Source organism: Salvia splendens, chromosome 2 (genome assembly GCF_004379255.2).
Source record: "Salvia splendens isolate huo1 chromosome 2, SspV2, whole genome shotgun sequence".
Classification (NCBI taxonomy): domain Eukaryota; kingdom Viridiplantae; phylum Streptophyta; class Magnoliopsida; order Lamiales; family Lamiaceae; genus Salvia; species Salvia splendens.
This window is the reverse complement of record NC_056033.1, coordinates 13923419-13939857: the sequence shown is the minus strand read 5'-3', so window position 1 is coordinate 13939857 and position 16439 is coordinate 13923419. Positions and strand designations below refer to the sequence as shown.

Below are 16439 nucleotides of genomic sequence, written 5' to 3'. Positions count from 1 at the left end.
CACCAACATTCACAATGTACTCATTCAGGTAATTCAAGGATATATGAAAATAATGAATTGACATATAAAAATAATGCAGAGTTTATATGAATTAATGAATATGCGAATATTACATTTGTTAACTGGCAATTTAAAACAGAAATGACCATAATGCATTCACAGATTAAAATAATGTTGTCACATTGGCAAATAATGAAGACATCACATCAAGTAATGAACAAACGTATTTTCTATTTACTTTTTTCAAAATCAGAATCCCCACCATCAACATTCACAATGTACTCATACAGGTAATTCAAGGATATAGGAAAATAATGCATTGACATATAAAAATAATGTAGAGTATATATGAATTAATGAATATACAAATATCACATTTGTCATCTGCCAATTTAAAATAGAAACGACCATAATTCATTCAGAATCTGAAATAATGTTGTCTCATTGGCAAATAATGAAGCGTTTAAATAACGTAATGAACAAACAGTTTCTGAATTTACTCTTTCACAATCTAAAATCCAACCAACAACATTCACAATGTACTCACACATTAACAATAATGGATTGAGATTCTAAAAACACAAATATTACACTTGTTATCTGACAAATTAAAAAAGATATGAGCAGACTGCATTTACATGTTAAAATAATGTAGTCACATTGGCAAATAATGTACAGTTTATATCCTGTAATGAACAAACAGATTTTATAAACCATTTATCATAATAGGGAATGCACATATACAGATTACACCAACTCCGCGACAACTTCAAACCATCAAAATACACATATAATGTCCATATCCATCACAGTAATGAACAAGCCAACATTGAATAATTTTATACAAATACAATCAACCAGCATACGACTAATGGATACAGTAGTTAAATTAATACACACAATTATGCAAATAATGTACAAATTATGTTGCGGTGTTAGACTCTTCAAGCATGCCAAGAACTCTTCAAGCATGCCAAGTTCTGCCATAGCTCCCTTTTGCTGCGGTGTTAGACTCTTCAAGCATGCCAAGAACTCGGCTGGTGTACGCCGGCAGTATAAATAGTCATCCTTCCTTCCCTTGTTCTTTTTATCGTCAGACTCGGTTTGCGCACTACTTGTGGATGCATCAGCTAGTCGCTCTCGGAATTTTTGTGCAATTCCAACGGGGAGTAACTCATCTACCGCATCCTCTATGTTCATTCGTAGTTGCTTGGTCCCTGTCAAGCAGCAGCAACTTGCATCATGAATTAGAAACATAATCCAAGGATATGGAAAATAATGCACTGAGATATGAAAATAATGCAGCGTTTACTAAAATTATTGAATATACAAATATCACATTTGTTATCTGCCAATTTATAACATAAATGACCACAATGGTTTCACATATTAAAATAATGTTGTCACATTGGCAATTAATGAAGACATTACATCCAGTAATGAACAAACAACATTCATAATGTACTCATACCGGTAATTCAAGGATACATGAAAATAATGCATTGACATATAAAAATAATGCAGACTTTATATGAATTAATGAATATACAAATATCTCATTTGTTATCTGTCAATTTGAAACAGAAATGACCATAATGCAATCACAAATTAAAATAATGTTGTCACATTGACAAATAATGAAGACATTACATCAAGTAATGAACAAACATATTTTCTATTTACTTTTTCCAAAATCTAAAACCCCACCACCAACATTCACAATGTACTCATTCAGGTAATTCAAGGATATATGAAAATAATGAATTGACATATAAAAATAATGCAGAGTTTATATGAATTAATGAATGTACAAATATTTCATTTGTTATCTGTCAATTTAAAACAGAAATGACCATATTGCATTCAAAGATTAAAATAATGTTGTCACATTGGCAAATAATGCAGACATCACCTCAAGTAATGAACAAACAGATTTTCGATCTACTTTTTCCAAAATCTAAAACCCCACCACCAACATTCACAATGTACTCATTCAGGTAATTCAAGGATATATGAAAATAATGAATTGACATATAAAAATAATGCAGAGTTTATATGAATTAATGAATATGCGAATATTACATTTGTTAACTGGCAATTTAAAACAGAAATGACCATAATGCATTCACATATTAAAATAATGTTGTCACATTGGCAAATAATGAAGACATCACATCAAGTAATGAACAAACGTATTTTCTATTTACTTTTTTCAAAATCAGAATCCCCACCACCAACATTCACAATGTACTCATACAGGTAATTCAAGGATATAGGAAAATAATGCATTGACATATAAAAATAATGTAGAGTATATATGAATTAATGAATATACAAATATCACATTTGTCATCTGCCAATTTAAAACAGAAACGACCATAATTCATTCAGAATCTGAAATAATGTTGTCTCATTGGCAAATAATGAAGCGTTTAAATAACGTAATGAACAAACAGTTTCTGAATTTACTCTTTCACAATCTAAAATCCAACCAACAACATTCACAATGTACTCACACATTAACAATAATGGATTGAGATTCTAAAAACACAAATATTACACTTGTTATCTGACAAATTAAAAAAGATATGAGCAGACTGCATTTACATGTTAAAATAATGTAGTCACATTGGCAAATAATGTACAGTTTATATCCTGTAATGAACAAACAGATTTTATAAACCATTTATCATAATAGGGAATGCACATATACAGATTACACCAACTCCGCGACAACTTCAAACCATCAAAATACACATATAATGTCCATATCCATCACAGTAATGAACACGCCAACATTGAATAATTTTATACAAATACAATCAACCAGCATACGACTAATGGATACAGTAGTTAAATTAATACACACAATTATGCAAATAATGTACAAATTATGTTGCGGTGTTAGACTCTTCAAGCATGCCAAGAACTCTTCAAGCATGCCAAGTTCTGCCATAGCTCCCTTTTGCTGCGGTGTTAGACTCTTCAAGCATGCCAAGAACTCGGCTGGTGTACGCCGGCAGTATAAATAGTCATCCTTCCTTCCCTTGTTCTTTTTATCGTCAGACTCGGTTTGCGCACTACTTGTGGATGCATCAGCTAGTCGCTCTCGGAATTTTTGTGCAATTCCAACGGGGAGTAACTCATCTACCGCATCCTCTATGTTCATTCGTAGTTGCTTGGTCCCTGTCAAGCAGCAGCAACTTGCATCATGAATTAGAAACATAATCCAAGGATATGGAAAATAATGCACTGAGATATGAAAATAATGCAGCGTTTACTTGAATTATTGAATATACAAATATCACATTTGTTATCTGCCAATTTATAACATAAATGACCACAATGGTTTCACATATTAAAATAATGTTGTCACATTGGCAATTAATGAAGACATTACATCCAGTAATGAACAAACAACATTCATAATGTACTCATACCGGTAATTCAAGGATACATGAAAATAATGCATTGACATATAAAAATAATGCAGACTTTATATGAATTAATGAATATACAAATATCTCATTTGTTATATGTCAATTTGAAACAGAAATGACCATAATGCAATCACAAATTAAAATAATGTTGTCACATTGACAAATAATGAAGACATTACATCAAGTAATGAACAAACATATTTTCTATTTACTTTTTCCAAAATCTAAAACCCCACCACCAACATTCACAATGTACTCATTCAGGTAATTCAAGGATATATGAAAATAATGAATTGACATATAAAAATAATGCAGAGTTTATATGAATTAATGAATGTACAAATATTTCATTTGTTATCTGTCAATTTAAAACAGAAATGACCATATTGCATTCAAAGATTAAAATAATGTTGTCACATTGGCAAATAATGCAGACATCACCTCAAGTAATGAACAAACAGATTTTCGATCTACTTTTTCCAAAATCTAAAACCCCACCACCAACATTCACAATGTACTCATTCAGGTAATTCAAGGATATATGAAAATAATGAATTGACATATAAAAATAATGCAGAGTTTATATGAATTAATGAATATGCGAATATTACATTTGTTAACTGGCAATTTAAAACAGAAATGACCATAATGCATTCACATATTAAAATAATGTTGTCACATTGGCAAATAATGAAGACATCACATCAAGTAATGAACAAACGTATTTTCTATTTACTTTTTTCAAAATCAGAATCCCCACCACCAACATTCACAATGTACTCATACAGGTAATTCAAGGATATAGGAAAATAATGCATTGACATATAAAAATAATGTAGAGTATATGTGAATTAATGAATATACAAATATCACATTTGTCATCTGCCAATTTAAAACAGAAACGACCATAATTCATTCAGAATCTGAAATAATGTTGTCTCATTGGCAAATAATGAAACGTTTAAATAACATAATGAACAAACAGTTTCTGAATTTACTCTTTCACAATCTAAAATCCAACCAACAACATTCACAATGTACTCACACATTAACAATAATGGATTGAGATTCTAAAAATACAAATATTACACTTGTTATCTGACAAATTAAAAAAGATATGAGCAAACTGCATTTACATGTTAAAATAATGTAGTCACATCGGCAAATAATGTACAGTTTATATCAAGTAATGAACAAACAGATTTTATAAACCATTTATCATAACAGGGAATGCACATATACAGATTACACCAACTCCGCGACAACTTCAAACCATCAAAATACACATATAATGTCCATATCCATCACAGTAATGAACACGCCAACATTGAATAATTTTATACAAATACAATCAACCAGCATACGACTAATGGATACATTAGTTAAATTAATGCACACAATTATGCAAATAATGTACAAATTATGTTTTTCCATGTGGGATTACAAACCAAACATACAAAGCAATTCGAATTGAACCTACAGACAAAAGCTCACCCTCTTGCTGGGATTGCTGTGAATTAGTTGGTTGTCCTCTTTTTGTCATTTTAAGATCTGCGAAGGAATCCAACCAAACAAAAACGGAGATTGATTTTATTAACAAATACGTCGGATTGGTGGTAATCGGCTGAATGGTGGTGTGGGTGTTGTGTTTCTGGCGAATCTTGAAGTAAGGGTTATTGAAACACGAAATTAACAATCGGAAAACCCTACCTCTTCTTAAAACTCGATGGAGTATTGTTCAGAACAGAACCGAAGCCTGCAAATCGACTGTAAAACGGCTTGAATTTCAGTTTAACCGGCGAATACAATGGCGGTGGCGGCTAGGGTTTGCTAGTTGAATGGAATTTGAGAAGACGCTTTGGAGAGAGAAGCGGGAGTAAATACGGTTTCTAATGAATGAGGCGGTAGATGGAAAGTAGTGGGGGTATCCCGCTAAAATCGCGGCTCCTCATTTTCTTCAGATTTTAGAACGTAAAATTACTAATTCACCCTCATAATGCACGAAATAAACGAAATAATGAACTACGGAATGTTTAAGTAGGACTTAAATCAGCGTCGTTCATCTAGCAGATCCAACGATCCAAATCAAATTGGAACTTAAATCTAAGCATAGAAAAGGACTTTAACATGACCCTATATATATATATATATATATATATATATATATATATATATATATATATATATATATATCTTTTTCTCTCCACCCAAGTATTTTATTACTTTAAATGTACTGTCAGTTGAACGAGGATCCTATATTTATAATAATTTCATGGTACAACACACGTAATAGGATATTATCGTTGATGGACCGCCATGTTTTAGTAGTAAAAGATTTGATAAGCGCTAGTGAATTGCCATGTTATATGTCGTTCTGTGGACAATGTAGGATATTAGAAACAAAATGACATTCTAAGGTTTCAAACCTAACTGGGAGTTCGAGAGAAGTGACTTTTGTGGCGTCTTGGAACTTGAGCGAAAGGATGGTGCCCGAAATTTCCCTTTGCAACGGGGTTGTTAGTGGATGAGATGAAGGTTTTTAGAGGCCGAGTAGGAGCAAGAGCTTCACGAAGAGGTATGTTGTGCTGATTTTCAGTTGAATACTTGGCTCTTGTTGGTTTTATCTTCTCTTGTGGCACTGTTGTGGGTTTGGCTTGGTAATGGGGTGGTTGGTTTGTTGCTTTTTTGGGACTGCTTAGTGTTAGGCAATTTTTTGCTTGTTTTAGGTCAGCTACTCTTGAAGGTAGGGGGTTGCCTTTTATAGCTCGCCGATTTGTGGCTTGAGCATTTGTATTTTCATTAAAAAAATCGTTGATGGAAAATTGAGAATATTTCCATTCACTACTTTGGAACCAACAAAAATGAATTCAAAGAACATATTAAACGGTACGATTGGGATCAAACCAATTCAAATTGTCACAAATGCAATCATCAAGAGATGCATTTTCAAACAAACTACTATATACTATTTCATCAAGTCGAGTGAAGACTTGCATAGTGAGCAGACTATCTGAGCCGGCATGATGGCTCTTCCCAGCAGCCCGCTCGACACTCAAACTCCGAGCCACCGCGTCGAGCCCACCATGCAGCGATAAGGAGCGTGTGATGGGCTTCAAATTGTAGACCTGAATCCCCGGAAAGCGACGCAGCAGCACCATGAACTCTTGGAGATGGTCGGGCAGCGCCTCCCTCGTAAGAATCTTGATCAGGAACCCGAAGTCGTAGAGCCCGTGGAAAGTAACCCAGGCCCGGCCCATTCCAACGCCGGATTTGAGAAAGTAGGCAGCGAAGAAACGGGAGTTGATACCCCTGCGCTTGTGCTCGGCGAAGTTGATGCCCTGACCGCGGAGGAAGGCGATAGACTCGGGGTCGTAGTCAGAGTCGAAGTCGCGGAAGTTGAACTATGATACGAGTCTATTATTATTATTATTATTTTGTTTAGATATATTAGGTATTTGCATATCTTTTCATATATTTGTTTCTTGTTCATTAAGTTAGGGTAGTAGTTCTAGTATTATAAATAAGATAGATTGTTATCATTTTATTCATTCAATCAATATGAAATTATCATTCTTTTGGCTCAATTGAGGAGCAAACAAGAAACATCTCCTAAGGTTGCCGACGAGGCTGATCTCGCGCTCAACCGCCCCTTTTTTTGTCGTCCAAGTCACGACCCAACGTTGGGCGCTCGACAACGACGACATCTCGTTTCTTGATTTTGTGTGGAAATCGACGTTAAGGAGGACTGTCCTTAACAACTGGTGCTTTAATTGAGAGCTGACCCTCCCACCATCTCGAACCGAAGCTAAATCGCTGCCCGACGGAAAACATTCCGCGCACAGCAACTGCTTTGGCTGTCGAGTCCCGCCTGTCCGCCGAGCTCTAGCCGCAGGACAACACTACTTCTGCAACGCCGACGGGAAGGATTCCCACGTGCCTCGTCGAAGTCAGACGATCATCATCCACCACAGCCAAGCCTCAGTCCGTCAACATGTCATACGACTACGCCGGCTATCGCCGTCGTCAATACGACTTCCCTCAGGCCACACAACCATTCCGTCCCTACCAGCCGACCCAACCTCGCCGTGTAACCAGTTAGGACCCTCCGAGCAGCCGGGTGGAAGTACTCCGTCCGTCGTCGTGGCCTGATCCAGAATCACCCTAGGTCTCACACCACTTGGATCCACCTGATCGTCGCCCACGGCCGAGATACCAGCCCATCGGGTACCGCGATCGCGCGCAAGACGCCTGGCCCCGACACCGCAGTGGCTACGTCGAGAGGGGTGGCCACCTATCTGATCGCGGAGATCATCAAACCCAATTAGGGTTTGATCGCTACCCGCCAACCGCAACGCATTGGCACCGCCCAACGTGCTGGGACCCACCGGCTCAATAGCAGGACCACGGCTATCCGACCTTTGACCGGCCCCGATGCTCGGAGACGTGCTGGGACCGACCTCGCCCTTGGGATGAGGTGAGAGCGCGAGTCCAGTCCGCCTCCCACCAGCCCCGCTACTCCACCGAAAAGCCAACGCGGGACCTGTACAGTCAGCCCGCGCGTGTGACTAGTCAAACTCCAGAGCAGCCACGCATGCCGCTAATATGGGTCTCCCAAGCGGAGAAGTCAGAACGGTCCAGGTTGGGTCTCTGCTGGCACAGTCCCGAGAAATGGGTGAGGGGACATGTGTGTAAACAACACATTCTATGTTATGCGGATGATGGGGAGGAGTTTGAGGAGAACATTCAAGATGAGAATTTAGCCGAAGAGAAAACTGATAATACTCCCACGATAGTATTCGGTGATGATGTTTCCAATGACGTTACCGATGTTCACAATGATGGCGCTCCTCTTGATATTCCAAACATCGAGTCCCCTGGAGAGTTCGTCAAGAACAAAGGGATTGTGAAGAACGACAATGAGTCACCGCAAGTGCTCGTTGAGGTATATGATGAGAAGATTTGTGAAAAGGCGGAGACATTGCTAGAAGATAAAGAGGAGGATGGTTCTATTGGTGAAGTGAAGGTCATAGTATCATTTAATGTTGCTCGAGAGTCACCCCATGATGTTCAAAATTGTTGGGGTAAGGAAGAAGGTGGTGATTACACTGTTTTCCACGAAAGTACTTGTGTCTATAAGGATTTGAATGTTGGTGATGTTACAAGTCTGAATCAACGATCAACATCGCTCGACGCCGATCCAAGGTTGATTCCTCTGTGAAATAACACGTCGTGTTTAAGCATTCATGACTGTGTGGCAGAACTTTCCATTTTAGCGTTGAATTTGGACGACCACATTAGTCTACCTTTGTTGATTTTTTATGGAGGTGAAGAAAAAGGAGACGTTCAGCTGTTTGATGTATGTTTGATCCAGGAGGAGTTGCCACGCCGAAGCTTCTGATTTCAACTCTCCTTTTTGCTTCGTGGTTTCCACCTTGGGGACAATGTGGATTTTAACCTTGGGGGAGTTGATACGAGTCTATTATTATTATTATTATTATTATTATTATTATTATTATTATTATTATTATTATTATTATTATTATTATTATTATTTTGTTTAGATATATTAGGTATTTGCATATCTTTTCATATATTTGTTTCTTGTTCATTAAGTTAGGGTAGTAGTTCTAGTATTATAAATAAGATAGATTGTTATCATTTTATTCATTCAATCAATATATGAAATTATCATTCATTTGGCTCAATTGAGGAGCAAACAAGAAACATGTCCTAAGGTTGCCGACGAGGCTGATCTCGCGCTCAACCGCCCCTTTTTTGCCGTCCAAGTCACGACCCAACGTTGGGCGCTCGACAACGACGACATCAAGAAACACGACATCTCGTTTCTTGAGTTTGTGTGGAAATCGACGTTAAGGAGGACGGTCCTTAACAAACTCCCAGACGTAGAATGTGTGCGGTGTGCCGAGGGTGGGGAGGTTGCCGTGGGCGTCGCAGAGGGTGAGGCCGAGTTGGATGATGTTTAAAACGTCGACGTTTTTCTTCATCAACAGATAAAGATGGGCGGCTGAGAGAGACGAGACGCTCCCTCGGGCTTGAAGAAGGTGCCCGGGAATTCGGTGTCCATCGATGCGAACCTAAATTGCTTCAAACACCCTTTGATCAAACGAAATTCGGCATCCAGATTGCTTTGCCAAACCTTTCTTACTACCACATCCATAATTCTGATTTCTCTCTTCTGCTTTTGCTTTGTGATCGATAATTCTGATTTTATGATTTTGCTTTGTGATCGATTGAACTGCACATCTATATATAAGAGAAACTTACCTTATTCAAACTACTCCGTAACTAATGTATCCAAGGAAATTTTGATCTTACCTACCTTATTCAAACTAACGGTATAATAATTTGTGTTGGAAGATTATATCTTTCATGTTAATCTGCTCCTTAATTTGTAATATATGGAATTATATTTATTAATTTACTACTTTACTATCCGAACTGAAAGCTTTTACCTTATTAAAGAAGGATTAAACCTATTTATATATATAAAATAAATTGTTTCTTAGAATAATATCCCCAATAGGCAAAAACCATACATTCCAAATTTGAAAATATGGAGTATTGAACAGTTAAATAACTCAATTTATTATTTTTATTATATATATATATATATAGGATAGTGATCAAGATATAACTAATCTTAAGTGTATAGCTAGAGAACAAATCTCAGCCACACATCTTAATGGAACAAATATTATTTATTTTAATAATACAAAATTGGCCAAGGGTATTTTTGGAAGGTACATTATCAAATTTAAATCAGCGATCAAATTACGTGATTTGATCCCAACGGAGAGGAGTGGGGATTCCGGCGGTCAGCTCTGCCCCAGCGGTCATAGATTAGAGAGCGGAGGTGGTGGAGCGAGACGGCGTTAGCGGAGTGGACGTAGCTGTCGCAATTGAGGCACAGGGCGGCGCCGTCGGACTTGCAGTAAACCATCGCCATGAGTCGTGGCTGAAGGAGAGTATTTCAAATCTGGAGAAGGCGTTGGCTGAGGAGAGGGCTGCTAGCATGGAGGCGCAACTGAAGTCGCTGGCAGATATGGCAAAGGCAGAGCATGAGTTGAACGAATTGAGGGAGCGACTAAGCCAAGCTTCTCATCGCAGCTGGGAGCTTCAAGAACATATCAATCGCAAGCCTAACTGTGTTATATTGTAATGTGATCTTCGTTCAATCAACACTGGAGGATGGACCTTAAATGAATTGAATTATTGCTGTTCAATTCAATGTAACATGTAAAATCGAGAAACATTGAAAGATTGGTTGTTGAGAATATATCAGTAGTTGGGTACTTGGGTTTATTGACATATTAGGTTAAACACAACATTTTGATGATAGTAATTGATAAGTATAAACATTTCCAATGTGTTTTTGGATTATTTTGTTTTCTAGGATCAGAAATATAAATCCAATTATGGATTTTTGCTCTGCCACATGAATGAGTATAAAATTTTTACTTCACTCTTGTTTACAAAACACATCACTCTTATTGTGATTTTACTTCACTCTTGTTTACAAAACACATCACTCTTATTGTGATTTTGTTAACAAAACACATCAATCTTATTCTGATTTTACTTCACTCTTGTTAACAAAACACATCACTCTTATTCTGATTTTACTTCACTCTTGTTTACAAAACACATCACTCTTATTATGATTTTACTTCACTCTTGTTAACAAAACACATCACTCTTATTCTGATTTTACTTCACGCTTGTTTACAAAACACATCACTCTTAGCATGATTTTACTTCACTTTTGTTTACAAAACACATCACTATTCGAATGATTTTACTTCACTCTTGTTTACAAAACACATCACTCTTATTGTGATTTACTTCACTCTTGTTAACAAAACACATCACTCTTATTCTGATTTTACTTCACTCTTGTTTACAAAACACATCACTCTTATTCTGATTTTACTTTACTCTTGTTAACAAAACACATCACTCTTATTCTGATTTTACTTCACTCTTGTTTACAAAACACATCACTCTTAGCATGATTTTACTTCACTTTTGTTTACAAAACACATCACTCTTATTGTTATTTTACTTCACTCTTGTTTACAAAACACATCACTCTTATTGTGATTTTACTTCACTCTTGTTAACAAAACACATCACTCTTATTCTGATTTTACTTCACTCTTGTTAACAAAACACATCACTCTTATTCTGATTTTACTTCACTTTTGTTTACAAAACACATCACTCTTATTGTGATTTTACTTCACTCTTGTTTACAAAACACATCACTCTTATTGTGATTTTACTTCACTCTTGTTTACAAAAGTGATTGTGGGAATGAATTTGATATTCCTTCTTCTTCTTGGCAGATTTTCGCTTCTTCGCACCTGGTGTTTTTTTTATGTTTTTCATGTTTTTTTATGAATAGCTAAAGTGACTTCAATTACAATATGGTTAAGCGTATCAACAATACTATTACGATATTAATTAAAAACTAATTTGTACACAGCTTTCGCAGAAACCAAAATCAAATGGATCAGCTGAAGCCAAGTCCGCTGACGCCGATCAGCTTCATCGAGCGAGCCGCCACCGTCTACGCCGACTGCACCTCCATCGTCTACGGCTCCACCACCTACAGCTCGAACCGCCACTCAATGGGGCGGATCTCGATGGAACGCTCCTGATCTCCCGCTCCTCCTTCCCTTACTTCATGCTCGTGGCGATCGAGGTCAGCAGCCTCCTCCGCAGCCTCATCCTCCTACTTGCCTTCCCTCTCATCGCCGTTTCTCAATGAATTTCTCAATGAATTCAATTTCGCACCTAACATGATTTTGGATTTAATTCGATCTGCAATGACAATAATACCCCTGACTTGTTATTATGGAGTAAATTTGTGATTGAGGGAGCTAATATCTCATTAAATTCGAAAATTAATATTAGCCCTTGATTTTTTTAATCTTGTGGCTATTATTTGTTCTCTAGTTATATGGTTAAGAGGTGTTTGCCATAGATCATGACCCTATATATATATATATATATATATATATATAAATGTCTATGAATTCATATATAGATTCTATTTTGATTTCGGGCTAATTCGATTGAAATTTTATCCAATTAAAATTTTTGATCTTTAATATCAAACATTCTGATTTCGATCTAGTTCATGAGTTAGTCGAACTTGTTAAGTCAGGGCATAGTTCCGAATTGCATTTATATACACATTTTAATTGAATATGTGATAGACAAATCATACATTCAGATTTCGAGCTAGTGCATAAGTTAATCGGACTATTCAAGTTAGGGTCAAGTTTTGAACTGCATTTATATACATATTTTAATTAAGTACTCCCTCCATCTGCGAATAGGAGTCCGTTTTTCTATTTTTTAGTCCGTCCGCAAATAGGAGTCTCGGTTCATTTAAAATATAAATGGCAATACACTACAAAAAATGCGATCATTTGCTAGCACCCTCGTGCTAGCAAAAAGCTTGCAATTGTGCTCGCAACAACTCATTTGCTAGCACAATTCGAGCACCATGCGTGCTAGCTATAACGTTCGTCGCAAACTTGTGAGGACATTTGCGAGCAAAAGTTCCTTTTCGAGCACCTTTGTGCTAGAAATAAGGCGAAGTCCGGCCTAGCTATATTGTGCTCGCAAAGTTGCGAGTGCCTCCATTATGCTAGCAAATTTGCGGAGCACCTTCATTGTTATATAGGCCCTACATTCCACTAACTCATTTCATTCAAAATTAATAAATACTAGTGAGATTCATATACCATAATATCATTAACTTTTTTCCACCAACTTTTCATAACATTTTCTTAAAACTCGTGCCAGAAAGAAATAGGATTCGTATTCGTGGACGAATGGAGTATTTTTTCCAGATTTCACATAACTATCGGAGCAATTAGAAGTCGTCATAATTTAGTTTTTTTCTTTGACTTTAATACAAGGCATGAAAGCTAAATGGCCTCATATATAATTAAACATACATCATTAAGACATTAACAAGATCCCTAGTTTATAGCAGATGCTAAATCAGATAGATTGGCAATCCAACTAATATTTCAATGACACAAATCTCCAAATTCAAATGGTCTTGATCATGATTTTTTTGCAGGGCTATACCAGTTATTAGTTCAAGATTACAAGTTGGTATAGTGCAAAAGTCCCTGTGATTATACCATTTGAATGATCCAATTTAATGGATATATAGTCAATGCATAATTTTGTCAAATTCAAAAAATAGCTAAAAGGATAAAAATGTTCAATAATAGTGCAAAAGATCCTCCAACATGATTCTACATATTAATTTTGCAGCGCCCGGTCTCGTCCCGGTCTCGCCGAGACGCCCATCCCACCGAGACACCTCGCGGGTTGTCTAGCCACACGCTTGCGCGACATGGCGCGCTCCGGCGCCATGCGTGACGCCCACTCGCTGGCCCGCGAGTGTGCTTCGTCACGCTAACGCAATAAATCATTTTTTTAAAAAAAATTCAAATTTAATTAAAAAATAAATAAATAAAAAATCGAAAACGGTAATATTACCGTTTTTTGACCGTTTTCCTTTTTTAATTATTTTTTATTTATTTTTATTTTTTTACTCTATAAATACTCCTATTTCATCCACATTTCACAAACAAATACACATCAAATCCTCCAAATCATCTCTATTTCATCTCCAATTTTCATCTAACCTCTCATCAAAAAATGTCCGGCGACGAAAACTCTGGCGGTGGCGGCTCCGGCGGGTTTGACATCAATGCGTTTGGCGACTGGGGGCATGTACAACGTGTTGGGTGGTTCCGGTTCTGGTTCGTCTACGCCGGGCACCCAGGGCTCGTCGACTCCGGGGTGTACCAACCACCCCATTTTGATGTGGATGCATACGCTCGTCCCTCCGCCCCGAGGTATTCGCAGGGATTATCCCAAATTCGGGAGGATTATCAGAATGAACCCCATCCGGAAGGAGAACGAGGCTGTGGAAGCTCCAGGGCATTCGACGCCGTGGAGGAAGAGGCAGAGGCGGCCGAGGAGGATGAGGATGTAGACCGGCATCCGTACAGCCGCAAGGACACGATGGCGGTGTACAACGCCTGGATCAGCGTCTCGTACGATCCCATCTGTAACGCCCGTACTTTTTAAGTACTAATTAATTTTTGTCGTGAATTAGTTAAAATGAATTTATGTCGTCATGCTATGCTTCTCGTTATTTTCTTTGTAATGGAGTATAGTATTTATGTGCTTGGTGTGAAAGGAGATGTCACTTTTATTTAAATAATGGAGTTTTCCAGGAGACGTGTTTGAAAGTCTCGTTGAAGTAATGGCGTTGATGTTGCTATACTTGGCATGATTGAATGAGATGGTTGAGATGGATTTTATAGTACTTGGAATAACACCAAGTTACTACGAGACAATTTTAATATTCATACTTGCGAAGTGTGAATTGTTTTTGGTGTAGAGGAATACTTTCGGTCTTCGTGGAATCTTTTTTTGGAAGTGATATTTGTAGCACGCAGCGTGTTTGGAAATCAAGGGTCGATTTTGAAGAATTAATATTTAGAACAACACTAAATATTAATTGTTGCAATGAGCTATTTTAATCTTTGTTGGAGTTGGGAACGATGAAATTAATTAAAGTTTTCCGTGAACTTTAATTAATAAAAAGATATGTGAAAAGTAAAATTTGGGCTTCTCAATTAAATAAAGTCCAATGTTTTTTTTACATTTTGGCTTTAGGCTTTTAAATTAAAAGAGATATCTTTTGAGCCCACTCCTTATTTCTTTTCTTCACGGCAGATTCCCCATCGGTTTGCACCCCACTCTGCAGCAATTACCTGCAAAATAAACCACCAAGTAACTCGTAATCATGGTGGTTGGCTCTTTCCTCCCTTCCCTAACGCCAACTCCTCAACTCCTGAGACTCCCAATCTTCCAAGGTGACCTTCCATCTTCCATCTTCAATTCTACAATCAAAGGCCACACAAGTTAAATGCATCAGTTTATTCACTTCTCTCCTTCCCTAACACAATGTACAACCACTAGCAAAAAAACAAATTGAGAGAGAACCGAGAGAGAAAGAGAAGAGATGAGCTCTTGGTCTTCAAGTTTCTACCACCACAAGTCACGGTAATACCCATTCTTTTCCCTTTGATTTCCAATTATTGATCTCAATCAAGAACTCATTTCGTTCACATAAATTCACGGCCGAGACAGAGAGGTCGAGGAGCTGCTAGATTTTTCAATCAACCCATTCACCAGTTATTCTACAGAAGGTACTCCTCACTTCCATCCTCCATTCACAAACATACATATCATTCATTGGTATAGAATATGCAATCTGCCAAACTCACTCCCACATGAACAACTCAAACAATAACATCAATCAAACATAACCAATTGAACACCCACAACAGATTAATTGAAAACTGAAATCGAAAGGACATAGCTTTGTAAAAGAACTGATCTTTCGAATGTAAACGAGGCTGTTTCGGGGCCGTTCAGTTATCTTTCGGGATTGTTTGGGTTGGTTTCGGGGCTAAGCGGTGTCGTTTCGGGACTGTTCGAACAGCGAGCGGACCACGGCAGAGGCGGACTGCAGACGGCGAAGGCGCTGCGTTTTCTGCCGCGGTCTGACTCGGCGCTATTGTTCGGCTGTGGTGACTCCACGGCGGCGAATCGGCGCTACCGCCGATGGTACAACAGCGTGCAACGGAGGGGCGAACAGAGGCGGCAACGGCAGCAGCGGTTAAACGCCGATTTCTCCCGAAGAACAGCAATGGTGTTGTCCGAAGGAGGTGGAGACGGTGACCGGTGTGCATGTGGTAAGGAGCCGACAGCGGTGACGGAATCGTGTGACAGCCGGCGGCGTTGAGTGAGGATTTGAGGAGGCGACGGTGTTCTTCATTTGGGGATTCTTTGAATTTGGGAGAAAATGAAGTGAGTTGAAGAGAGAGAGAGGGGTTGACCGAGAAGTGGAGGGGGGAAATGATAGTCTCT

The 16439-nt window shown here is 37.9% G+C and overlaps 1 protein-coding gene and 1 long non-coding RNA gene across 2 annotated transcripts; both read right to left on the bottom strand.

Moving 5' to 3' along the window:
• Positions 1-6319: 6319 nt before the first annotated feature.
• On the bottom strand, positions 6320-10407 carry LOC121774263 (probable CCR4-associated factor 1 homolog 11). Its single transcript, XM_042171169.1, has 2 exons — positions 10237-10407; positions 6320-6841 (listed from the first exon to the last, which is right to left on the bottom strand). The coding sequence occupies exons 1-2, from the start codon at positions 10405-10407 to the stop codon at positions 6320-6322; spliced, it is 693 nt and encodes a 230-aa protein (XP_042027103.1).
• A 4679-nt stretch (positions 10408-15086) lies between these two features.
• Positions 15087-15663, bottom strand: LOC121761561. Its single transcript, XR_006042040.1, has 2 exons — positions 15510-15663; positions 15087-15406 (listed from the first exon to the last, which is right to left on the bottom strand). It is a non-coding gene; the product is annotated as an uncharacterized LOC121761561 (long non-coding RNA).
• Positions 15664-16439: the final 776 nt, after the last annotated feature.